This window comes from Mus caroli, chromosome X, assembly GCF_900094665.2.
Source record: "Mus caroli chromosome X, CAROLI_EIJ_v1.1, whole genome shotgun sequence".
NCBI classification, from domain to species: domain Eukaryota; kingdom Metazoa; phylum Chordata; class Mammalia; order Rodentia; family Muridae; genus Mus; species Mus caroli.
The window spans coordinates 29,248,253-29,275,435 of record NC_034589.1 but is presented as its reverse complement, the minus strand read 5'-3'; the positions used below and the strand labels follow the sequence as shown (position 1 = coordinate 29,275,435).

The window sequence follows — 27,183 nt, the reverse complement described above, 5'->3', positions numbered from 1 at the left end:
GAGTGGGGCGAGGGTATGGGGGACTTTTTGGATAGCATTGGAAATATAAATGAGGAAAATACCTAATAAAAATATTTTTAAAAAAGTCAAAAAAAAGCATGCAAACAATTCTACTGTTTATTATTAAGGCGATTAAACTTCCTATTTTAATTCAGTGCAAACAAACAAACAAACAAACAAAAAACCCCAAAAGCTTGTGATTAACGTGCCCTTGAAAAGACTATGAAAGGAACTCCTGCCATGCCCAGTGTTTTAGGTTCATCTTTCTTTTTGTCTCTTTGACAGTTCATATATCCTCGTGGGCTCTGAAGGTATCCGATATGGGGGGGGGGGGTGACATCCCTAAAACTCACTGAGCTGCTAGGCTGGAGATCTTCAGGTCAGGTCCCTTCCAAAGCAAAGTATCCTGCTGGGACAAGTTGCAGCTCTCTGTTTGCAAACAACAATTTTGAATTCAAAAAAAATTTTAAAAAAATTTAAAAAACAACAACTCCCTATTTTATGGCTGGGGATTAGGGGAAACAGTTTGGCATTTTGTACAACATGATGTGTACACTGGTACCTAAGACATCCTTGGTGTCTGCTAGCCAATACCACACCTGGGGTTCTGATTAGAAAATGGAGAAGGAAGAATGAGCTGGATGCCAATTCTATGTGGTGGAAAAAGAGAGCAGCACTGGATACTGACATTCCCTGCATGGGAATACAAATAACTAACAAACACCAGTATCTACAGATGTCAGAAACTGCCATACTGACCAGGAGTCACCATTCCAAACACTTCATATAACAGCCCTCATCAATCTTCAAAGATAAGTATCATCACTATCCCTATTTTACAGATGAGAAATCCAAGGCTTAGAGATAATTAAGGCTTATTTCTAGTACAGATTTGAACACATTCTAGTATGGCACTAGAATGAAGAATTTGTGGAATAGTGAGAAGAAAAGCCATGGGGGCAACACTGTACAAAAGAAAGGTACCATCCAGGTAAAGTCACTTGTGACCTCTGGAACTGACTGGGTCCCTGAGCTTTTAATTTCATTTAAATCAAGTGGCAAACAGTCTGTGGTGGCTTGAATCAGAATGGTTCCCATAGGTTTATATATTTTAATGCTTGGTCCCCAGTTTTTCAAGCCATTTGGGAAGGACTAGGAGGTGTAGCCTTTTGGGAGGAGCTGTGTCACTGGGAATGGACTTTGAGAGTTCGAAAAGCCACACCATTCCCAGTGAGCTTTCTTTTTTTCATAGTCATGAATGTGAGTTCTCAGCTACTATTCTAGCGCAATGCCTGCCTGTCTGCTGCCATGTTCCCCACCAGGATAGTCATAAACTGTTACCCTCTGGAATTGTTAGCCTCAGAGTTAAACACTTTATTTTATAAGTTGTCTTGGTCATGGAGTCTTAGCACAGCAATAGGAAAGTAACTAAGGCACAGTCATACACTGCTAGCATCTCCTGTTTATATTATGGAAAGAACCTCTGCCAAATAACCAGCTCTGGAAACACTTTGACAAAGTAGTAGGCTCTTTGATACATGACCCTTGGGTGCCAGTGAACCACTAATTTCCAGATCACTTCTTGAGCCATGTCCAATTGTAGATTTGGCCCTGACAAAAGGTATCAATGTGGGACTGAATGCCAACTAAAACACTGTCTGCTCTCAACCTTGACAAGAGCCTGCATCACCCCAGAGAAGAATGCTTCTCCAAATTAGTCCCAAGGGAACACTGTTTGAATGGTTTGTACTGAGATTTGGTTTATGCTAGAATATCTCCAGGGAATAAGGCACTTCCCTATTTTTCTCTTCTTTTACTAGATCTTCTTGGGCTAGTATACCCAAGTATAAAAGCTGGATTGCTTTCCTTCCTAGTCTGTAATAGATTGAGGTAGTCTTTTCTAATTTTCTTTCTAATCCCCTCCTGTAGGCACATTTCTGAAGGAATTCTGTGTTTCTAGTCACAATAACTCTGAGATTAGTAGCATAATAAACACAGGAATTCTACCAATTCCTATGGTATCTTTAAAGCCTGTAGTAACAGCTTTCCACAGACTTCACAATGGCACAGAGCCAGGAGACTCCTAAAGAATTACTCTGTCTGTTTCTCTGCTAGCAAGTCTTGGGAGCCAGATGTACTCAATTCTTCGTTTTCATTCCTGTACTATAGCGATACTGGGTTGCTTATACTTCTTAGTCCTCACCCTCTCCCTGAATGTTCTCTAGTTTTGGATCCTACTAAGAATTTCACAACTGATTTATTAAATGCCTACCTCATGTGTCAAGTACTGGGGAAAACATAAAACAAAACCCCTGCTCTCAAAGGAGATTGCCGCCTGGAGAAGGGAACTCCCAGAAAGTAAACAGGAAATGACATCACACAGCACAGAGTACTGTGACACACAGACATACTATTGGGGCTATGTCTCCAGACTTGAGAACTCAAAGATTCTCTGAACAGGAAATTACATCTGAGCTGAGCTGAGGACAAATGAGAGGCATTAGATGAAAGGGCAAGGTGTAAGCTGTGAGAGAAGGCCAAATGTTCCTACTATTCTGTGCAAATATCCCTGTGTAAATATCAATATTGTGTGGATTGAAGTCAGTGTAAAGAATGGAAATAAATTCGAGATAGGATGTAAGAGAGGCGAAGGTCCAAGAAGAAGGATGAGACAGGTTAGCCAGGTGATAAGGGATGTTGTCTGTCATGTTTAAGAGTGTGAACTTTGCCATAATGGTACAAGAGAGCCACAAAAGCCTTAAGAAACAGTGACTCAATAGGTAGCAAGAGTAAGTAAGTAAGTAAGTAAAATTGCAAAACTTCCAATGAGAACTTTTACATGGAGATGGGGGTTTGGATAAAACCAAACCTCCAGAATGGACCACATGACCTTAGCAGCCACCTGGCTTTACTGGTGCTGTGCCTCAGTCTTATCAGGCTGCGCCTCTCACCCAAGGGAGAAGACAGTGACTGCAACTCCCCAGGACACTTAGGAGGGATTTTGTTCAACAATTCATGTGATTTCAGGAGACTGGCATGCCAAGCCTGGTTTATACAAGTGCACTGTATATGAATATATTGAAATATCACATGATAGCCTATAAATATGCATAGCTTGTATGTATCATTTAAAAATACATTTAAGTGAAAAAAATATGGGGATTTGCCTTCTGTCCATGATCTGCCCATGAATGTTTTAATATAGTACAAATATTTTCCATGATGTCATCAGGCAAAATGGTCACTGCAGGATGAAATTTTTTTTGTTTTTGTAAGGTCTCATAAATGTGCTCCACCACTGAGCCATAGCCACAACTTGACATTCCAGGACATCTATCTTCAGAAGTCCTAGAGAGGGTCCCAGACATGCCCTTCTCTCAGAACTATTTTATCAAATAAGAGAACAAGGCCATATAGAGAAGAGACCCTCAAGACTAGACTCCCTTCTCCATCCAGCTGTCATAATGCCTTGATATCCTTGTCCTAGTTAGATTGACTTTTTTGTACATTTTCCATAAACCTAGACATATCTGGAAAGAGGGAATCTAAATTGAGGACTTGCTTCTATCAATCAGATTGGTTTGTGGGTAATCTGTGAAGCATTTTCTCCATTAATAACTGGTGTGGGAGAGCCCAACCCATTGTGGATGATGCCACCCCTGGGCATATGGTCCTAAGCTGTATAAAAGGCAAACTGAGTATTCCAGGGGGAGCAAGCAAGCAAGCAGCACTCCTCCATGGCCTCTACTTCAGTCGGTGCCTTCAGGTTCCTACTTAAGTTGAAGCCTCTGACTTTCCTCCAAGATGGACCATAAACTGTAGGTTGAAATAAACCCTTTCATCCCCTGGCTGCTTTTTGTCATTTTTTTAAATATGGAAATAGAGACCCAGACAAAAACAATCATCACAACTTATAAGGGGAATAGAAGAGGGTGGGTACAGCAGGGCTGGGCTATCGGAGCCCATGACAACTGATTGTACATTTCAAAGTTGGGAAATGAGTTTGAAGGCTGAGAGAGACTTGGTAATTAACATAACTTGGTCACTGCACAAAGTATATATGAACCAAATTACAATATAGTATTCCACAAGTATGTACAAATTTAGCATTTTTAAAAATGACTAAGTATACCCATGAAGTCTCCAGGACCTTTATAAAGGGTAAATAGACCAAATTTCAAAAATTCCCCAATCTCAGCCAGGCCTTATGATACAGAGTGTTGCCACAGTTTTAAGGCCAGCCTGGGATACGCAGTGAGTCCCAGGCCAGCATAAGCTACAGCATGAGAACCTGTTTCATAAACAGAGAAAGGAATGAATTCTTAATTCTTTATATGTATATAAGTATATAAATGGCTCTCAGGGGAATTGTGATGCTTTTTTTAAAAGCCAGTTTTATGTGATATATGCTGTAGAATTCCATTCCATTTCGGTGACATTCTTGAAATAGCAAAATTATATAGATGGAGGACAGATTAGTGAATGGTTGCCAGAGGTTAGAGACCTGGGAAAGGGAAATGAAAACCAAGATGGGCTATAGGAGCTGACTATGACTATGAAAAGGGCAACTGGAGGGAACTAGGTAGCAATGGAGCCATGCAATGGAGTGGCACAGAATGCTACACACAGATACATATGAAACTACTGGAATGTGCCTAAGACTGTAGATTGTGCCAATATCAATCTTCTGGTTTTAATGTTGCTTTAGAGTTTACCACTGAGAGAAAAGGAGTGAAAAGAATATAGGAGTCTTCCCATACACATGTTGCAAGATTGTGTGAATGGGCTTTTAAAACTAGGAATCCTTTTTAAGTAGATGTATTTTCTATTCAACTGTCTACTCTTCTTGTGGTGTTTTGGTAGTTTGCTTTTTGATTATTTTCCCCTTTTTGTTTTGTTTTGTTTGAAGGGTGGGGATTTATTTCCTTTTTATAGTTTTAAATTTTCTCATTATATTTATTTACAGGTATTTATTTATGTAGTGAGAGATATACATGTCACGGTGCATGTAAGGGATCAGAGAACAGCCTGCAGAATTTATCACGTGGGTCCCAGAGGTCAAATCCAGATCTCTCGGCATGGAAGCAAATGTCTTTACCTGTTGGGCCATTCCAATGGCCCTTTTCTTTTCTCTCCTCTCCTCTCCTCTCCTCTCCTCTCCTCTCCTTTCCTTTCCTTTTTTCATTTTTTTAGATTAAATTTTAGGTTGCTGTGGCAACCACTGGGGTTAATTATGAATTTCCTATCTACTGCCTCTATAGAAAAGAGTAGGCTGGAGCTGAGTATAGAGCTCAGTAAGAGAACACTTTCCTAGCATTTGCAAGGTGCTCATGGTTGGTTGTTTTTGAGACAGGGTCTCTCTACAGAGCTCTGGCTGTTCTGGAGTTTGCTATGTAGACTGGGCTGGTTTCAAACTCAGAGACAGCTGCCTGTCCCAGCCTCCCGAGTCCTGGATTTAAAGGCGTGCACTACCATGCTCCAGCCAAGGCTCAACTTTTACCCCAGCATGACATATAAAACATAGACTGTTCAGAGCCAAGATTGGTGGCACATGCCTTTAATCTCAGCATTAAGGAGGCAGAAGCAGGTGGACCTCTTGTGAGTTCAAGGCCAGCCTGGCCTACAAAAATAAGTCCAGGACAGCCAGGGCTGTTATGCAGAGAAACCCTGTCTTGAAAAATGACTGTTCTTTTTTTTTTAAATCCAAAGGCTCCCAACACAATCAAAATCAGTGTTCAGTTAACCTGCTGTGTGTGCAATACATACTCACCAATAGTAGAGAGTATAGTGTGTGTCAGGGCTTGTATTCCTTCCAGGGAGCCAGGAACACTTCATATAGCTCAGGTTATGCCAAATGCACTTGAGCTCAGTCACAGCGGACTCAGGATCACCTAGAAGGCAAAAGTCCTTTTCATAGAAAACAGTCAACAACCTAAACCCTAATCTCACACTCATTTCACCAGATGTCACCCAGGACAGTGAAAATACAAATGCAATTGTTCGCAGCTTTCTTTCTTACCTTTTTATAGAGAGAAAGCATCTTTTGTATCTCTAAAGGAACCTTACTCTGCTAACTAGAGAGAATGGTTAAAAGTCAAATAATATTTCATCCCTATGCAATGCCCACAAAATAACTAAATGAATGTAAAATTGCAAACAGCCCCTGTGTTTTGTCATTTTAATATTTATTTTAATTAAAATATAATTATATCACTCTCCTTCCCTTTCCTTCCTCCCCTGTCCGCATGTCTCCTTCACTTCCTCTCAAATTGATAGCCTCTTCTTCTTTGGTTATTATTGTTAAATACACTTATGTATGTGTAAGTATATGAATACAACCAGCTAAGTCTATTTTTGTTGCTTGTGTGCCTATGATTTCAGGGCTGAATACTTGGTATTGTGTGTCTGCATATGGGTTGTGTGCCTGTTAGTACATGTCACTACCCAAGTCAGAAGCATCCAATACCTGGAGCTGGAGTTACTGATAGCCGTGAGCAACCTGACATGGATGCTTGGAACCTAATTAGGGTCCTCTGGAAGAGGCAATCCTATTATACAGACACAATTTACTTTCCTCTCTTCTTATCAAGGGAAGTTCTATAGGAACATAGCACAACCTAAGATTTAAGAGTTTTGTTGTCTGCTGTGGTTGTAGGGGTTACTCTTCCCAGACCTCTTGTTTCTTACATGGTTTTCTAAGTAGTCTAGGATGGCCTGGAACTTGTCATGTAGTATAGACTGGTTTGACCTTGTAATCTTCCTGCCTCATCCTCTGGGATACTGAGATTAGAGATGGGTATCATCAAGACAGTTGTCTTTATCTTTTTGTTAACTCTTGTTTGGCTGGCTGATTTTAAAGGACTGGCTCAATCTCCCAGGTTCAAACAACTCTTCCCATCTTAGCCTCACAAGTAGATGTGACTACAGGCAAATGCCACCACACCTGGCCTGAGAGCCTCCTGATGTGACATCTCTTGTGATGAAGATTTCACTTATCATGTCTCTACACTAATTCAATGCCTATATTTAAAATGTCAGCCCTTCACCCTCCTGATCCTTGAAAGAATACTCCACTGAGCTATCACAAACTATTTTATGTCACAATATAATTGCTTTTTTGAAGTATTAAACTCCTAAAAAGTACAAACACAGAAGGCCAAGATGGTTTAGATCATGATCTCAGTCGCCTCGCAGTCCTAAATTTTATACCTTTAAAAGCAGTACTTTGTATGTTGTTTTGATCAATGCAAAGCAAAAAGGCTTGAAGAACAAGCCTTGAAGTGCTAAGGTTTGGAAGTTGGAGGTGAGGCCTGGCCCTGCCTAACAAAGGGCCAAGATAACATGAAAAACAATATGTGCTAAGTATTTATTGTAATCTTCTCAATGACCTTAAGAGGCAGGTCCTCCTATCTTAAAGATGAGGAATATAGTGAGGGAGGGGCAATAAACAAATTAAGGTCACACAATTAGTAGCCTGGCAGAGCTAGGATTTAGACTTTGGTAGCTGGTGTCTGATAGCCTTGCTTTTAATTAATGTAGGCTTCTCCCTGTGCCTAAGAGGCCGAAGGACTGCCAGTGACGTGGTACTAGGGGACAATGGTCCTCATCACCCAAGAGCTTTTCCTTTGACTAGTCATGTGCTCAGGCTAGGCCAGCATGATTATCCTCCATACAAAACTAATTTCCACATGTCATGAATCAGGGCAGTACTATAGGTTTCCTAAAAGCACTCTGCTTGAAGACCTAGAGCAAGTCAATTCATCTTCTCCCCATCATGAAACAGATCAGGGTAACCATGCATGCCTTACTTAGTTTAGATAAGTGGGTAAGGCACATTTTAGGGAGGAAGGGAGGGGGGAGTATGTGTATTCACTTTTCAAATTATAAAAGAAAGCATTCTAACTATATAGATATTATTATTCAAACTCTATGTGAGCAACTTGAAGTGGCAACATCCTCAACCTTATCTAGCACAGGTCCGAACATCTATTTGACTCAGTAAAACTTTGAGAATGAAATGAATTCATCACCAGTGAGGACACTGAGCAGCTGGGTATGCTCTAGAAGTACCAAGAGAGAATATTTGTATCTGTTACCTTCAGGGGGTGAGATGCACTTTTTCACCAAAGGGCTAGGCTTCTCACTTTCATTGGCACTACACTGAGAGCCCACCTGCAGGCAGATTTTTTCATCTAGGGGTAATTCCTCTTTACGATGAGTTTCTGGAGCAATTTTCTGAGAAAAAGAAAAAAGGAAAAAGAAAAAAAAGAGTAACTTTTACAGAAAACACACACACACAAAGACACTTTAATAACAAACAGTCTTAGTAGTCCCAAATGTTTAAGAAAAAGGATCAGTTCTTAAAAGGTCTATGTGAGTGACGTTGAAAGAGTTGTCTCACTCTCTGCCATGCCTGTAGACATTCAGTAGTGTCTCAGTCCTGGTTTTGGTTATCATAACTTGGAAGCAGAGAAGCAAGACACTACTGACATTTAACGGTTAGAGGCCAGGAATGATACACAACATCCTATAATGAACAAGTTAGCCCACCCTTTTCCTACAAAAAATAATTAGCCTACTAATAAACTTATTAGCCTATATCAGGCACCAGTAGTACTACTCACCACTGACAAGCTCTAGTGTGGATAAAGACAAATTCCCACGTCTGAAAGTAAAACTATTATAAGACTTACTTAAAGCTAACATCAACTTCCTACAAGTAAACTGAAAGGAAGCAATTATTAAAATCCCATCAAGATCAAGGTTAAAAATATGTCACATCAAAACTCCAGTCATCAAGGAGATCTCTGGAGAAGACTGTCCAAAGGGACACTTTATTACGCACTTTTTTGTGGTGTCTGAGTAAGTTTCAAGGGTTGCTAAATATACACTCCACACTTCATCGGGGACACAGATAAGGAAGCTTTGTGGAACCACAGAGGCCCCAGACATCTCAGATTAGACACCAGAAATCTAAGACTAAATCACAAATCGGCTTGTTATGACTCAGACCAAAGTTATTACGGGCCTCTCTAGGAAATTAACATTTTCAGAGTTGAGAGGAATCATTAAGAATGAAGCTGCTTTTAATCAGAGTTCCAAAGACTGCACTTCCTGTTTTGTAGAAGTTTCTGACTCAAGTTTCTCATAGTATTTCCTTTCATAACTTCCTGGTGGCCATGAAGAAGGGAGAAATGGTCACGTCGATTAATCTACCACCTCAAGCAGCAGGTGATAGTTTACAAGCCTGCTGCTGGCTGGAACTTAGGGAAACCTGAGTCGGCCTCTGAAACCAGGAAATGAGGAAGCTCTTGGGAAATCATCAACAAACCCATGACGAGTACACTGGAGCCAAGGTATACATGCAGAGACAGAATAATTCTTAGGCACAATTAAGATAGTGTGGTGGAAAAGTGGAGTGGGATGACAAAAGAATCTTTTCAAGTAAAATTCTGGCTCAGAGAAAAAGAGGTGGTGACTTAATACAGACATGGAAAATCTAGCAAAATGATGCTTATCGTCACAGGGGCGGGGAGAGGGGGGGTTCTGGCTTGCTATTCATAGCCGAGGGCACTTTCACAAGGAATTCTTGATTCTTTTCCAAGAAACCTACTTATCACTTGGCTTCCCATATAGGCCTCTGCCTACCAGGATGTAAAAGTACCGTGCCGACAGAAATCTTCCTGAAATGCCTCCTCATTTTATGATTATTCCTTTAGAAATGAATGTGTGCAAAGGAAGAGAGGTCTTTAACTAAGCCCATGAAACTCAAGACCAGCTGCCCCCCTCCAGAGAGTGACAATGGTGGCAGAAAGGCTTCCAATGTTAAGTTTCACCAACATTCCTACTTTACCCATTACAGGTTGCTAAATGAGCCTTGCTTACGCACAGAGCCTTCTCATAAATTACAGCTAGGAGTATAGCTCGGTGTCACAGTACTTATCTCAAAAGTGTGATGCCTGGGTTCAATCCCTAGTATCACAGCTTTTGATGTTTCTTTTTTTGGTGTTTGTTTGTTTGTTTGTTTGTTTGTTTGTTTGTTTGAGACAGGGTTTCTCTGTGTAGCCCTGGCTGTCCTGGAACTCACTCTGTAGACCAGGCTGGCCTCGACCTCAGAAATCCGCCTGCCTCTGCCTCCCAAGTGCTGGGATTAAAGGCAAGCGCCACCACCGCATGGCTTGATGTTTCATTTTTAAGATAACCTTTTTTATTTTAAAAAGATTTTTGTTTTTAGAGATCATAAGTTAGGTTCGTGGAGGGGGGAAACTCACTTCTCTTACTATATTAGATGCTGCTCCAGTTAAGTTTTTTTGTATACTGTCATTTTTAAATTAGCAATTGCTTCAGACATAAATTTGAATCTTATCTTCTAGGTATATGCATAATAAAACAAATATTTAAAGATAATAATTTAAAAAGTCTCTTTCCATGATGGTGCATGCCAGTAATCCCATTATTTGGAATGTAGAAGCAGAAGAATCTGGAGCGCAAGGCTGGCCTCAGCTACATAATGAGACAGAAACCAGCCTGAGATACAAGAGAGCCTGTCTCAAAAGGACAATCTCCGGCTTTGAAGTATGTAATATTTAATTGGTATGAATAAAAATAGGAAGCTTGAATATTAATGATTACCAAGTTTAACGTATCTCTCTGTATAGACAAGAAACAAAATTCCTCCCACAGATCCTGATGAGGTATGTGTCACTTTCAGCTTTGGTGCAGCATTCCACTGGTAAGTGCTATAATGGCAGTATTCTTCATCTCTCTCAGAATCTGGCCTTTTTGTAAAATCTATCCAAGCCTAAGGCTGTAGTCCTGTATTTCTCTGTCTCCCTGAAGAGGAACACCCAGTTGACCCCATTACATACCTTTTCCTGACTCTCATTCTCTCCCAGCAGGAAAGGGAATCAGCCTTGGCTTACGCCTCTGTGTATGCTTGGACTGAAGGGCCTCTGATTCATTTGCCCAGTGGGACTTCCCTATCTCTTGGTGATGAAAGAAAACCTAAAATGCATTGCCAGAGCTGCCTCAGCTCTCCAGACTGGGGAACTAATGGACAGGGATAAAGCAATCATGGAGGGTAACTAGTGATATTAATCTTTTACTTTTCAAAACTTCTCGACAGATCTCTCCTATCTTGATAAGCTTCTCTGTGAAAACGGCAAACAAAACTGCAGACGTGATCTTATTTAGCAACTTGGGAGCACTGGGCTTCTGCCTAAGCTACCCTTGTTCAATAGGCCTAGGGGTTAGTTACAACCCTAAAGAAGCTACTGAGGTTGCATCCAAAGGACAGGAAAGAAGCACCGCTCACTCTTGCTACTCATTCTCAGCCTCAAGGCAGTAAACCCCAGGAAGTCTAGACAATACTACCTCCTCAAAATCCTGGATCTCCTAAAACACCTCTCTCACTACACAAAATGAAAGATGTAAACTCACCAAAATAATTGAATAGATGTATCAAAAAGAACCCAATTACCCAATCCTGTCAGCAACCACTTACTTAAATCAGCTGACTACTTCTAACAGGCAGTTTACCTTTTTGTCCTGTTTCCCCCCCCCCCTTGGGCACCAGGAAATGCAAACCCACCCACCACTAACACCTCATCTCTCATCTTTCCACTTTCCCGTGACATTTACTTTTAGACCCAGAGTTCTTGCACATCTATCTATATACATGATTCGTAAGATGCTAAATGTAAAAAATGCTCTAAAACTGAGTGTCACATTAATACCAAAACACAGAGCTACAGACAAGAATATAAGAACAAACTCGCAAGAAGAGTATTTATGAGTGCCAAATACATACAGCTATCCACTATATTCTGCAAGAACAATTAATTATATACAATCATCAAGTAATTAGCAACTTTCTTCAAATGTTTGATTTTGTTGAGAGCTGTTTCTATAGTTCTCCCCAGTTGAAATTTGAGGAAAACCTAAAATAAAATCCGCACTCTGATGATTACAATTTGACTCATTCTTGGCTTTGATCCACAGTGTTTGGTCACTTTACCTGAGCCACAGCATGTACTGGAACAAACTTACCTTATCCTGTTGGTCATCAAAGTGACTAAAATATCTGAGAGTGCAATTTGGACTGGCTCCTTCAGGAGGACTCCACGTCCATATTATTGTGCAGAGATTTTCGACAGAGACACTCAAATTCGTCACAGGTGGCTGAACTTCTGTTCAAATCAAACAGAAGACAAATATTTGTCAGTGCTAGCCAGAATTTTTAATGGTTTAATTTTTAATTTTTAATCCATTCTCCCACATCCTAGAGGCCAAGACCAACATGCTGAGTTAATGATACCCAACATTTGCTGAGACAGACACAGTGTTACACTTTCCACATATTAATGACGAAAATCTCCATAGACTCCTTTTGAAAGAGGGACTACTGATGGCTTCACTTTAAAAACTGTGATGACTATTTGGGTGTGGTGGTTCACATCTGTCATACCAGAACTTGGGAGCCAGAGGCAATAGGATTGTCCTGAGTTTAAGGCCAGTCGAAGCTACATAGTAAATTCAAGGCCAACATGAGCTGTCTAAAAAAAAAAATAAAAAGGATTGGGGGGTTGTGGAGGGCAAACTGGGAAGGGAGATATCATTTGAAATGTAAACAAATAAAATGATTAATAAAGAGAAAGAGAAAGAAAGAAAAGAAACAGAACAAAGAAACAAATAGGGGCAAAGGAAGGGGAGGGAAGGGAAGGGAAGTAAAGAGGGAAAACAGGTTGCCAAGGTAACTCACTGGGTAAAGTCACCTGCCCACAAGCCTGGGAACATCAGCTCAATCCCCAGGGTCTACAAGGTAGGAGAGAATAGAGCCTTGAAAGGTGTTTTCTGACTCCCACACACATGCAGTGGCATACGTGTGCAAGCAAACACATACACTACACTTTTAAAATTATAACAGCAAAAGTAATGGAGGCACAAGGATTTTACCTCATACCACATGACCAGTGACAAAGCTGGGATTGCAATAATGTGGCTTATGGTCACCTTTTATTTTTCAGATAGTTTCTCATGGAGCTCAGACTGGCACCAAACTCACTATCTAAGCTGGCCTTGTACTCCTGACCTTCTACCTCTACCTCTCAATTGGTACAGTTACAGGTATGCACCACTATGGCACATATCTTTTCTTTCTTTCCTTTTCTTTGTGCTTCTGTGAACAGAACTTAGAACCTTGAGCATAGGAGGTGTCTCTGTCACTAAACTACATCTCCATCTCTAAGGTCATAGGCTTAGTTAAATATAACTAAATATAATTAATATAAAAACAACATATTTTCTCTAGGATCCATATGAGGTCTACCCCAGAACCTTATTTGGAAAACGAAATTTGCAAATGTTTCTGTGTAGCATTTGCATATAGTTCACGTACAACCTTCCACATACTTTTTTATTGTTTCATTTTTATTAATCATTTTATTCATTTACATTTCAAATAATATTCCCTGCTGGCTACCCGTCCACAAACCCCTCATCTCATCCCTCCTCACTCCCTCCCCTGTACCTCTATGAGGGTGCTCCTCCACCCACTCATCCACTCTCACCTCACCCCTCTAGCATCCCCCTACACTGGGGCATCAAGCCTCGCTCCCCTCCCATTGATGTCCTATCCTCTGCTACATATGTAGCTGGAACCATGGGTCCTTCCATGTGTACTCTTTGGTTGGTGGTTTAGTCCCTGGGAGCTCTGGGTGGTCTGGTTAGTTGATATTGTTCTTCCTATGGGATTGCAAACCCCTTCAGCTCCTTCAGTCCTTCCCCTAACTCCTCCATTGGGGTCCCCATGCTCAGTCCAAGGTTGGCTGTAAGTATCTGCATCTGTATTAGTCAGGTACTGGTAGAACCTATCAGGGAACAGCCATATCAGGCTCCTGTCTTCCATATACTTCAATGGTACATAGATCAGTGTTACACTGTATTGTTTGGAGCAATAATGACTAGACACCCCTCAAACTAAATTATAACATGTTCAGTACAGATATACTGAATGATTTTTAGATCTTTCTTTCTTTTCCTTCCTTTTGTTTTAAATCTACAGGCAACTGACCAGCAAACACAGAGCCCATGATTGAGGAGCCTATGAATTCTAATTTATTTATTAATTGTTTTGGTGATAGACTCTCACTATGTAGCCTTGGCTGACCTAGAACTTGTTATGACTATGTGGATCAGGCTGGTTTTGAACTCACAGGGACTCACTTGCCTTTGCTCCCCAGTGCTGGAACTATAGCTCTTAAAATATTAGCTTTCCCACGATTCTTCCTCCAAGATACTGGAGTTCCTCACACTCAACACAAACAGTTTGCTCGGCTGTTTTGTGATTTTGCAAACCAGGTTTTCAATTGTGCTCTCTTCAGTTGCCCTCAGACTAACATGTCCTAATCCTTTGGGGTTTTTTGTTTTGTTTTGTTTTGTGTTTTCTTTCTAATATAGCGTTTCCAAAGAAGTACTGAGAAGGAGATTTAGCACCCCTCATTCCCCCTGGGATCTGACACTAAGCAGCTGGAGCTGGAGAAGAAAAGTAGAGAAACCAAAACAATATCTCACTCAAACTTTCCTGAGAACTTCTAAAGCCAGGATTATCAAAGTCCCGAGACAGAAGCTGGGTGGGAGTGTAGAGGAGTTCTCTGCCTTTCTTTACAATGCTTCTGCAAACATTGCAAAATGGAGTTTATTAAAGCCATTTAAAAAACCTACCCATACACAGTAGGCCTACCTGCAATCCCAGCATTTGGGAGATGGAGGCAAGAGGATCTTGAACATCAGCCTACACTGCAAATGGAGACCCTCCATGTTAAAAAATAAAACCAAGGTCAACAACAACAACAAACTAAAGCAAAAACAACCCTTTAGGAGTTAAGAGTATAGTTCAGTGGTGGAATACTTGCCTATAATTTGCCAAGCTCTGAGTTCTAATCCAGCACTGAAAATAATAATAGCTGATGTTATTAATATGATGAATTAAGAACTATACTTAATAGTGTTTTATGATAACATTACAAAAACTCCATCAGCCCCAAACATCAGCCCCATGAGCACTATGTAGTTGAGCTTTTCCTAACAGTCCATTTAATACATCACTACCATTTTGGGCAGCAGCCTTTAAAGCCCTTGAATCTTGATATTGCCTTACTTGCCTGATACAACTACTGATAAGCTTTCCCCCAAGGCCCAATTTGGGGAGGGTACAGTCCTGAGCATGTCAAGGTCTTTAGAAACAGGAAACTCCTACCCCAATGCCTTAAACTGAGCTAGTAGCTTGCTATGGTGGCCCTTAGATATAATTTCATCATTCTGAATACTGAGGCAGAAGGATCACTGTTGAGTTTGAGGTCAGTCTAAGCTGAATGGTAAACTCTGTCAATTAGGATTTTAGAGACCACAATATTCTTGATGACTTCGTCACAGTTTCTAGAAACTATATTTTATTCTGCAGTTTCCAGAAGCAAGTTTTAGCAAAAATCCCAGATATCTGGTGTGGTGGTTTGAATATATTTGGGCCCCATAGACTCATGTGTTTGACTGCTTGGCTCATGGGGAATGGCACTATTAGGAGGTGTTTGAGTAGGTGTGGTCTTGTTGAAGGTGGTCTGTTTCCTTCTATGCTCAGGCTCTGCCCAGCGCATAAGGCAGTCATCTCCTGGCTGCCTTCAAGATGTAGAACTCTCAGCCCCTCCAGCACCATGTCTGCCTGGAAGCAGCCATGCTTCCTACCATGATGACTACGGACTAAACCTCTGAAACTGTAAGCCAGCCCCAATGAAATGCTTGCCTTTACAAGCACTGTCTTGGTCATGGTGTCTATTCACAGAAAACAAGCAAACAAACAAACAAACAAAACTAACCAAGATACTTGATTTAGCAGTTTCTGATTATCTATCCAGTTAGCTCTCCCACAAATATTAAAGACTTGATAATAAAAGCAATTTATCTATTATTTATTGTTACTTTAATATTTGAGGTAATTTGAAACAATTAGATCCTACCCTGTTTTGCTGCGTTTTGTGTTGTTGTTTGTTGTTGTTGTTGTTGTTGTTGGAGATAATGTCTTACTCCCACTCAGACTGTCTTGAACTCACTATACAGACCTAAAACTCACACCAAACCATCTACCTCATCCTCTGATATATTTGAAATCTATCAAAAGTCTGCCCTAGTTCTAATTTTCCAAATGAAATTCAATTTTCCCATCTGCTTGAAAATACTATTTAGCCACATCTAAGTGGTTAGCATTGGCGGTGGGGGGTGGGGGGAGGCTACTGAGTATTTTCTTTTCTTTATCCCTGAATAGATACTTCATAAATGTTAAGATTTTTCTACTACCTACATTTTAAAAACTGTACATGGATGCAGGACGTACATATTACACTATAGGAAACATCAGTAATATGCCTTTCTACCTAGTTAGGTAGATGAGCTATAATCTCAGCACTTAGAAGGCTAAGACAAGGGAATTGTATCCATTTTGAGGCCGTTCTGGACTACATTGTGAATTCCAGGCCAGTCTGGGCTAAGAGCTTAGATCCTGTCTAAAGTGCACATGCACACACACACACACACACACACACACACACACGTACACACCATCACCATCACCACCACTGTTGCCATAGTGCTGACTGCGTGCTGAGAGGCAGATTCTAAGTAATATGAAGACATGTCCTAATTAGGCATGGTGTCTCATGCATGTAATCTCAGCACTTGAGAAGATGAGATACAAGAATTTTCACAAAGTCAAGGGCAAGCCTGCATTACAGAACTAATCTTTCTCAGAAAGAAAGAAGGGAGGGAATGAGGGAAAGAAGTAAGAAAGAAGAAAAGAAAACAAATCTCTTTACGTTTAGAGACCCTAAAGGTGGTTGAAATATTGCAATTTCCAGATAAAGGAATGGACTAAGAATAGTGCAGTTATTTTTTAGATTTTTTAAAGATTTGATCAGTTTTAACTTTTCATACAACAGTAGTTATGGAAAGTTGACCCTAGGCAAGCAAATGTACATGTGCTTCTGGAACAGCTGACGTGAAGCTGTCAATGTAGGCAAAGAGAACCCTGCCCTCAAAATATCAGAGATCTGTATTCTGATCACTGGTTATTCTTCTGAGAAGCGAGACAAAGACAAAGGCCATGGTCAAGTTGTTGCATTGACTCTATCACTGCAAATCCATCATCTTCTGGCACAAGAGACTTTCAAGAAATTCACATTACTGGCACCCCCATTCTCTTCCTCATTTCTCCCATTTTTTTTTTCTTTTTGGAAGCTAGACATTAAAGAGTCATTTAAAATTAGCTGCATACATAAGGAAGAGTAAGAACAAAGTTTCCAAAAGACCTAAGAGAGCCTCAAGTCAGAGACCGTCTCAATAATGAAAATAAACAGACACAGATGATCAAGCAAAAATCCCCAAGTGAATACAAGGAAAGAATGTCCTCAGGACATAAGAGAACAGCTGTACATACAAAGTCCCAGTGCTTAGGACAGCGTGCACATGCCCCATGCAAGCTCAAGCTGAACCAAATCCAAGCTTAGAGATTGGAGGTGGACATGAAATCCCACCCACCCCTAGCTGGGGAGGCAGTGGCAACTGATAGTTTCTGGCAAAGAGAGAAAAGTTAGTTGTCTTTAAGAGTGCTGCTGCCCCTGGTGTGTGTTGCTCACACTCTAGTGGAAGGCCACACATCAATGAATGTATGGGCAGCAGAAATTGGACTTGATGGGTTACAAAAAAAAAGACACAAAGTTAGATCACTAGGGAAGATAACTAGGTACTTGGATATTGAAGGAGTTGGGAGAGGGATAAATATCATCAAAATTCATCGTACAAAATTCTCAAGGAATTAATAAAAAGGTGGGAGCCAGCCAATAATCTACTTTCCAAATTTTCTTTTATGCAAATACTATATTTTCAATAAAAGCCAATCACGATTCATAAAAGGGACTAGTAACGTATAGGTATCCTTCCTCTCTTGGCAGTATATACTAGGCAAGTGTTCTATTACTGAGCAACATTCCTGAGCAGCATTTCAGCAACTACAACCCTGTCACAGGAAGAACAATCAGGATAAACTGTCCCTGCAAAAGGTAAGTGTGATAGATAAAGATTTTTAAAATATCTTAAAGATGCTTAAAGAACTAAAGAGAGGTAAAGAAAACAGAAATAGTAACAACTTAAAAAGAAACTAGAATTAAATTCTGGAGATGCTAACTAAAATAAGTGAGGCAGGCATAGTGGCTCTCACCTGTAACCCAGGCAAGCAGAAGTCAGAGGCAGAGGCAGAAGAATCACCAGGAATCTGAGGTCAGCCTGGGTTACAGAGTGGGCAGTCAGAGCTACATGAGTGAGAGCCCATGTGCAAACCTCCCAAAAGTAATAATAAAATAAAATAAAAAACCAAGATGAGGTATTTAAAAATAGATTGGATCAAACAAATAAAATAATCAGCAAACTTGAGTATAACACAATGAAAATTACTGAGTAAATAACAGAAAAATAAGGCCAAAGAAATATGGATTTTAGTTTTGAACTTGTAGATGTGTGTGTGTTTGATTTGGAGGATCTACAGAGAATAGGAATCCAGAAAGGACCTATGATACAGGAGAGGAGAAGAACTCTTAAGGCAGGAGAGGATTGTAGAACATATGTGTTATGAAAGTAAGTTGGGCAGTGGAATAACTCTAGTTAAAGACTTAAGCAGGGATGGGAGAGAAGTGAAAAGGAATATATATGAGGAGAGCTGGCATGATGGCTCATGGTTAAGGTGCTTGCTGTTAAACTTAGCAAAGAATTAGATGGAGCTCAAGCCCCAGGTCCCACACGGTGGACAGAGAATACTGACTCTTAAGTTGTCTTTTGACCTCCCACACATGTTGGGTAGACTGCCTTTCCCCCAAAGTAATAAATATAATTTAAAAAATTTAAAGGGAATCTGAACAGATGTACCCTGGATAATAGTTGTGTATGTGTGTCTGTGTGTGTGTCTGTGTGCACACACACAGACACACACACACACTAGAAGACCTGGGTTATTAATTGAAAATCTCCATGCCAATTATAGTCTACCTCCCTATAAGCTATTGTCCAAGGAAGCCACAGAGCCCCCAACCACCAAATAACACAGGATATCACCATTGCTTTTCATTATCAACTGTAGATAGATGGTAAGACACACCATACTTTGGTTGCAGCACACAGAGAAATTAACATGGAACTTATTTGGATACTTCCTTTGTGATGATATCCAGATTTCAAAGAGCTGAAAGGTGTTATGTAGGCTGCTGGGGGAGAAAATTCACCCAGTTGACTTAGACAACACTGTACTGGGGCATGGTACAATATCAATCTGTCAGGAAAGATAGTCCCATGGGTGTAACAATAGCATGTCCACTATTTGGGTAACCAACTCTTCTCTGACAGGATTTGAGGGCTACTCCATGGAAAGGAATTCATACCTAGCACTGTAAGTCTAGTCAAAGGCCCATGGCTGGGAAGTCAGATGCCCTCAGAGGAACCTACTCCTATTGTCTAACTGTGGTAGAACTGCCTCCTAAATATTTATGCTTTTACCTCTAGTTTAGTCCTGATCTCCTTCATTTATAGATGCTTCTTTTTGCAGCAGTTCCCAATCAATGCAGAAGACTCATAGCTAATCAAAGGGCTGAGAATAAATGACTATTAAATGTTCAGCCCTAAATGAGACACCTGTATCAACCCTCACATGTCTCAGGGAATAAGGAGCAAGGAGGATGGAAAGAATTAGATGGAGGATGGGGAGGAGAGCTGTGAAATACTTCTAGACATAGCACAGGCATTGAACTCATGAACTCAATGTAGCTATGGGGACTCTCTACTACTATTTCTACCGGTATGGATCAGAGGAAGCCCTGAGTGTGTTATGTCCTGAGTTGGATGTGTATTACTGGCATAGGAACTGCCAAGTCAAGGATCCTAGCCTCAGACCCAGAGAGAAATGTCCAAGCCTTCCCTTCTGGTCCATGTGTAAATGTTAATAGTTTGTATGGAAAATGTCCATCATACCTTTTTCCTGCTAGATATTTGTAGCCTGATGACTGTGCCCCCCACAGAGACAGCTGAGATTGGCTAAACCTGTCTCCTTGGTCCAGTTGCATACCATAAACCCTGCCTACTTGTTTATCTTTATATAATCACCCCACCTCCTTTCTCCTTGTTTAATTTGTATGTACTAACTCTGCCTCCTTCTTCAGCTGCGTACAATAACTCCACCTTCCTATTCAGTTCTATATAATAAACACAGTGAGCTTTCTGAGATGCTGTGGCCTCTCCATTAGAGAGGCCAAATCACTGATTCCTAGCTTTCTGCCCATGTGTCTGTCTGTCTGTCTGTCTGTCTGTCTGTCTGTCTGTTTTTTCTTCATTCCCTCACAGTCCAGGCAGGTATGCCCCTAGAGCTGCACACCAAAGTTACCTATAAAATATCAAGCCAGTAAATATTTCCAACATGAGAAGTGGAGTGGCTCATGGGGCTCCATCCCTTAGCAAGTAGTGGGTGCTAATGGAAGAAGAACCATTTTTCTTTAGACTATGGGTAGGTTGCCCATGTTCCTGAAGTTGTTTTTTTTTTTCCTGTAGGTGTTTTTTTTTTTTTTTTTGACTGAAGGGGAATAAACAGACCCCCAGGAACCTGTGGGACACCATCACTGCACCTATATCTGTATTGGGGGAGGGGTTAAAGAAGGGAAGAAAGAGAATTTTAAGAAATACTGAAGGACAAGGGAAATGGTTTGGATGGTAAGGCACGCCTGATTACAATACTGGCAAGGCAGACATGATTATAATCCTGGCACTGAGGAAGTGGAGACAGGCAGATCCCTGGGGCTCACTGCCCAGCCAGCCTAGCCTTCTTCGTACATTGCAAGCTACAGACAAATAAGAAATCCACAAGAAGAAATGGATAGTGCCTGAGGAGTGACTCCCTAAGGCTGAATAAAGAAGGGGATGGGGAAAGGGAAGAAAAAGGGGGAAGGGAAAAGAGAAGGGAAAGAGGCTAGCAGGCCTGGTGCATACCTGTCATCCCAGCACCTGGGAAGTAGAAGCAGGTAGATGGGGAGTTCAAGTTCATCCTCAGTTATGTTACCTAACAAGTTTCAAACCAGCCTGAGCTACATGAGACCATATCTTAAAATCCAACTGAAAACTCCGAAATTTTATGAAAAATGGGATTACAAACATCCAAACACAACCTAACTTTATTATAACTTCAGGGATTAGAAAAAGAACAGGGCAGATCGGAAGTTAGCAAAATAAACTTACAAAGAAGATGAGAACAGAGAAGTGAGAAGTCAAGCAGCTCGAATACAGAGGGTTCTGTAACAAGAGCAGCGTCATTTGTAAATCTTTATGTTGGCAAAGAAAAGACTACAGTGACTAAACCCAAAATGAAAATGTATATATTAAATGGGTATGTTTACTACTGGCTCTAAAACATGAAAAGTGATTATAAGAAGTATGAACAACTCAATATGAACAAATTTGATGTTTTATATGAAGAGCACAAGTCCCAAAACACAAAATTTACTGAAACGAAATTACAAAGAAATATATAATCTGAAATCAGTGATGAAATTTATCTTCTGACCCCCACCTTCAAAATCTAAACTTGAGAGCTTTATGAGCAAATTGCACCAAATATCTAAAAAAGTAAATACGATATATTTCTAAACATTTTCAAAGGTCTTAAGAAGAAAGAATACTTCCTAATTTGTTCTTTGAGGCCTGTGTTATCTGATCCTAAATACAAATAGACTAGTAGAAGGAAAGAGAACTACAAACCATTATAATCTCATCTATAAATCCTCAATAAAATGCCGGCACAGTGATTTCAGTAACATACCAAAAGGATTGTACACTATAACCAAGTGGGATTTACTCCTGGAAGGATGACTCAACATAGGAAAACTGATCAATGTAATATACCACATAACCACAATGAAAGGAGAAAACAGCATGCCATTATCCCAACTGATGCAGGAAAAAAAGAAAAAACAAAAAAACAAAACAAAACAAAACAAAACAAAAAACCCTGACAAAACTCAGCAACTGGAGCTGGGGGTAGAGCAGGGAAGAGGCACTGGTCTCAATACTCAGCAGGTGTCACCCAAAGAAATGCCTTTTCATAAGGAAAACATTCAAGTTCGGGCTTGGTGGCCCATGCCTACAGTCTTGTCTACTCAGGAGACTGAGGCAGGAAGACTGACTCTTAAAGGTGAGGCTGGGTTACAAGGCAAATTTCAGGCTAGCCTAGGCAACTTAGCAAGATGCTGCCTCAATTTAAAAAAAAAAAAAGAAAAAAATTAAATAGGTTGGGAATATGGTGACAGAAGGCTTGCCTTGACTATGTGAGGGCCTGCATACAATCCCCAGCTTTGAAAGAAGATATTGCTGAGAGAGCATGATTCTTATAAAAAGGAAAGGGGGAAATGCTTTCAATAATCTAACATCCTGAACACCACGGCTGAAGCATGTTCAGAGAATCTGCATGCAGTTAGGTACAATCTAATACAAAGCCTGTTTTCAGAAGGCCTAGTGTTTCTGAGGCCCTGGGTTCAACCCCAAACTTAGCAAAGGGCACATGCTCTCTAAAACAGAAAATGCAATCTCCAAATACATGTAGTTTTGTAATATACAAATACAAAATAACAATTTTAAGACACAGACATAAATAGGCGGTGACTATACTTGACAAGTTTCTGGGGGTTTTAGGTGACTTATCGCGCTCAGTACAGTATAGTGATTAAGAACATCAACTGTGGAGCCTAGTTCATATCCAAGCTCTTCAGCTACTCTGTGACAAGTTACTTTACCTCCCTGTTCCCCAACTTTCTCATCCACAACGTAAGGATGAGCACCATAACTTCTTACAATGAGTGATTATAAATATTAAACAAGTCAAGGTAGGTAACGTCTCACACCTGCAATCCCAGCACTCCAGAGGCTGGGGGAGGAAGACTGCCAAGAGTTTAGAGTCAAGCTGAGCTAAGTAACAAATGCCAGGTCAGTGGGGGATATGCCATAAGACTTTGTCTCAAAAAAAAAATGGTAAAGCGTTATAACAGTTCCTACACAGAGCAAGTTTTATAGAACTAACTAGCTGCTTTCTTCAGAGACAAAATGGGCAGTTGTATGTGTTTTCTGGGTTCTGAGACATCACACGTACTGCTTCTGTACTCCTTTGGCATCAACTTTCAACCATTTACTGGGGGATGATCACTGACTTTGGACAGAGGAGTGTAGAAGAGGACAAGACCCAAGTAGGTCTTCTAGCTCAACCCTCAGTGTGTCTGTATATCACCTATCCCCACATTCTATGTGAATCAGGAGTTAACACCATTAGTCATGGTTTTACTATAAGGTGCTTGGTTTAGCTGATTACTTTTGCTTTCTCTTGTTCAATCTTAGGAGTTGGCAGAGGCATGTAGATTTCGGGAAAAGTGAAGGAAATCATAAGAGTCATATGTGAGTCATCTGTCTTTTTTTCTTCACATGCAGTCATCAACTCCCACCCTCTTTTTTTTTTTCTTTTGCTACGTCTTTCATAATCATCCACAATAACACTAATGTGCTCTCCTCAACCCAACAATCTGGGAAGAGAACATTAAGTCACAATCCTACATAGGAGATTTATACATCCTGTGAATCTTTCTAATAAAGACCTGTGCCTGTCTGCCATATTCCACTTCACTAAGCTTCACATTCCATTGGTTCCCTCTACCCAGGAATGTTTCCTTGTTTCTTTTCTTCAGACTGTGCCCTGATTAGGACGTTTAAGCTCAAATAAACTCTTTTGCACAGACTGAATTTACTATCCCTTCTGGCCAAGCTAGACTCTTGACTAGCCACTTCCTCATCTTTTCTCCTGCTTTACCACCCCCCCACACACACACACGTGCACACAGAAAATCATTTTTTTTCCAAATTCTATCCTTCCCAATGGTCTATCTCGTTTGTTTTGTTCTGTGAAATTTCCAGCCTTCAGTTTCCTCTCTTCTGAATGCCTATTGTTTGGAGTACATGGTCCAGACATTATGAAGCCAGTCTCTAATATATGACTAATCTGCGTATACTTTCATGGATCCTACCTAGTTCCTATACTAGTACAGTGGGAGGTATCTACCTAGCTTTTCTGCATGCCAAGATTAAACCATGCCCTAACATGGGCTATTGAGCTAAATAGACTAAACTACTAACTAAACTATAGCCCCCTATCATACCTTATTTCGCTCTATAGTACTTTATTGGACTGTGTATTTGGACAAACTAAATTTTACTTAACCCAAAAAAAGCACACACCTTCTGCCCACAGTATATATTAGCTTCATGAGACAAAGACTTGTGAAAATACAACTTTAAATTCAAAAGACATAAAACAAAACACTTAGGAAACTGCTGGAGAGACAGTAGACATGGACATTCTAGCTGTTATTAAGCAATGCCACAGTTTAGCTAGTGAGCCAACCTAGTAACCTAATACTTTTTAAATACTCAGCAGGATCAAAACTAGAGAAACACTTAAAATGTTCGGACGGAGCTCTCAACACCCAAACACAGAAACTACAATTAAAACCTTTGTTTAAAACCCATAGAGCACAATCTCTTCATTTCACCCACGAAAAGATTATCACATAGGGAGGGGATAATGACTAACTCTGAGTCTCACATCCAATGTCAGAGCCATAAAACCTTAAATCTCTGAGTAATTAAAGATAGCAAATGCTTTTTACACCATAGAACAAATGCAATATGTCTAACAGGGAAAATAATTTTTGTAGTCTAAGGTAGCGACAAACCATAGCGGGAAAAATAAGTTGGGTTTGACAATCTTATTTGGAGGGTTTGTTGTTGTTTCAGGTGTGTGTGTGGGAAGGACCCTGCAGGAGGGAGTGTGTTGGAATGACACTGTGAAAATCAGGACATTAATGAGATCAGTGACCTTAGGTAAGTCTGTGGACTGCAGTTTTCCTATACCTATGGAAACCTGGAATCGTCAACTGAACTGGACACACTTCATAGGCAAAGATTATTCTGCATACTCTATAAAGTCCTAAGTCAACCTTCATAGCCTGGCTCAGAGCAAAACAAGGCAAACACTTGAATAATTATCAGTGTGACTCTGCCCTAGAGCACTTAGCTAGCTTGCATGAAGCCCTTAGGTACCCTCTCCAGGAACCCAGGGGAAAAAAAAAGGGGCAATTATTAATTGCTGAACTTAAGCATCCCTCAGATGTCACTCAACACTAATTTTTCAGTAAAGTCTTTCCACTCCACTCCGTGCCATTTACAGCTGTAACTCCCTACTCTCATCTTGTTTCTCTCCATAGCACTTTAGTGGTATGTAACATATCTTACCTTAACACAGAAACACACACCCTTTGCCAAGAGTACATGTAACTAGCTTCGTGACTCCAGGGCTTGGTCCATTTTTCTCACTATTACATCCTCAGCCCCTAGAAACACCGCCTGTCATAGATACTACATATATTTTGTTGACAGAGCATGGGGATTTCCTAATTAACATTTCAGCTTTCATTTCAAAACACAGCACACTTGGTAAACATTCGTTAGCAAGTCTCTCTCTCTCTCTCTCTCTCTCTCTCTCTCTCTCTCTCTCTCTNTGTGTGTGTGTGTGTGNGNGNGAGAGAGAGAGAGAGAGAGAGAGAGAGAGAGAGAATAAAACCTATTTTAAAAGGCCCCGATTGCCACGCTTGCCAAGCCTAGTCCATGAGGAAATCATTCACCTTCGATTTTCACAGCAACTGCCAAGTTCATTAGTTAAAAATTGTTCACAAACATTAAGGCAATGGTGCAACTTCCCAAACAATGTACAACTTTTCTGTAAATTTAAGATTATCTTCCACGAAATACTGTTTATTAAAGTTGGAAGAGGTCTGTCCGGATGCTGGTCAGGCGTTCTCAGCAGATTTCTTAATGCCAGAGGAAGCCTTGACCCCTTGTGTCCTTTTGCTACTAGGACTAAGATCCATCTTTAGACTCCCTTTAACTTCCACGGCTAAAAGCCACACTTCCAAACTGAGCATCTAAGAGGCTCAGGGCAAGGAGCCCTCAGGAAGTTCCCAGCTCACCAGGACTTAGTCGCCATCCCAAGGTTCTTCATCCCTTCAAAGGCAAAGCCACTTGTAAGGGTCATTTGGGCAAAAATCTGTTCCCTTCAGTCCCCTTCCTCTAGACGCCAGCCTTCTTGGCTCTTCCCTAGTGCTCAAGGGAAGTGAGATGGCCAGTCACCGCGTCTGGCTCCCCCTCTCCCCACCACAGAGCCTGGGAAATCCCCCGTACCCAGGTCCCTCAAATCCAACAGGATCACGGAGACTCAGCATGAAAGGCAAAGGCTGGCGACCTCGCACGGGGCATTGAAGGGGCGACCACCTCAGTGCGCGCACCCTGACCAAGGCGATCGAACTCCTGGCGCCCCGCCGGCCCAAGTCCCTGCCAAGCCTCGTCCGTCTCACACACCACCACCACCCCCAACTCCCTGGTGGCTGTCACCAGCCGGGGGCCACACTCACCTGTGGCCACGGCAACTTGGCCCACGGTGGCGGTCCACAGTAGCAGCACCAACAGCTCGCCCAGCAGCGCTGGCCGCGCCATGCAGCCCCTCGCCTCGGAGCGTGGCCGGGCTGGAGCCGCGGCAGTCTCCGCCTCCTCTGTTCTTGCTCCCACTTCCCGGCCGCTGCGCGCTGGAGGCCAGAGCCGGCGCAGACGGGAAGGGCCGCCCCGCCCACGGCCGCAGGTAACCCGAGCGCGCGGGGGCGTCTGGGCGCAGGCGGAGGAAGGGACTGGGCGGGGCCGGCGGCTCTGAGACGCCCACCGAGTGACACCTGGCCTCCCTCAGCGCCACCACCTGTCACAGCTACCTGGGAGTCCTTTGGAAGACCCAAGGCGACTTCCCCTGGAGCTTTGTGGCAGGGCTCCAAAGACTGGCCTCTTCCCACTCCCACTTCGATCAGGATGCGTGGTTGTCCCAAGTGCCAAAGGCTGCACCCTGCTACACACTAGGGCAGGGTCATGTAGGAAAAGAACCTTGGCCTGGGAATCTGGAAACCTGGCATCTAGCCTTAGGTCTCTGAGCCCTTTGTTTCCGAAGTTCTGACTCCTAGTTTAGTAATACCA

The 27,183-nt window shown here is 41.4% G+C and overlaps 1 protein-coding gene across 1 annotated transcript in view; it reads right to left on the bottom strand.

Annotated features, from left to right (window-relative positions):
• Positions 1-26,936, bottom strand: part of Il13ra1 (interleukin 13 receptor subunit alpha 1) — a 61,827-nt gene extending 34,891 nt beyond the window's left edge. The window contains exons 1-4 of the mRNA XM_021153297.2: positions 26,580-26,936; positions 12,049-12,188; positions 8,097-8,235; positions 5,771-5,891 (exon numbers count right to left, since the gene is read on the bottom strand). Coding sequence (XP_021008956.1) covers positions 5,771-5,891; positions 8,097-8,235; positions 12,049-12,188; positions 26,580-26,661 — 482 coding nt within the window. The 5' untranslated portion in view covers positions 26,662-26,936. The remainder of the gene's footprint in view (positions 1-5,770; positions 5,892-8,096; positions 8,236-12,048; positions 12,189-26,579) is intronic.
• Positions 26,937-27,183: the final 247 nt, after the last annotated feature.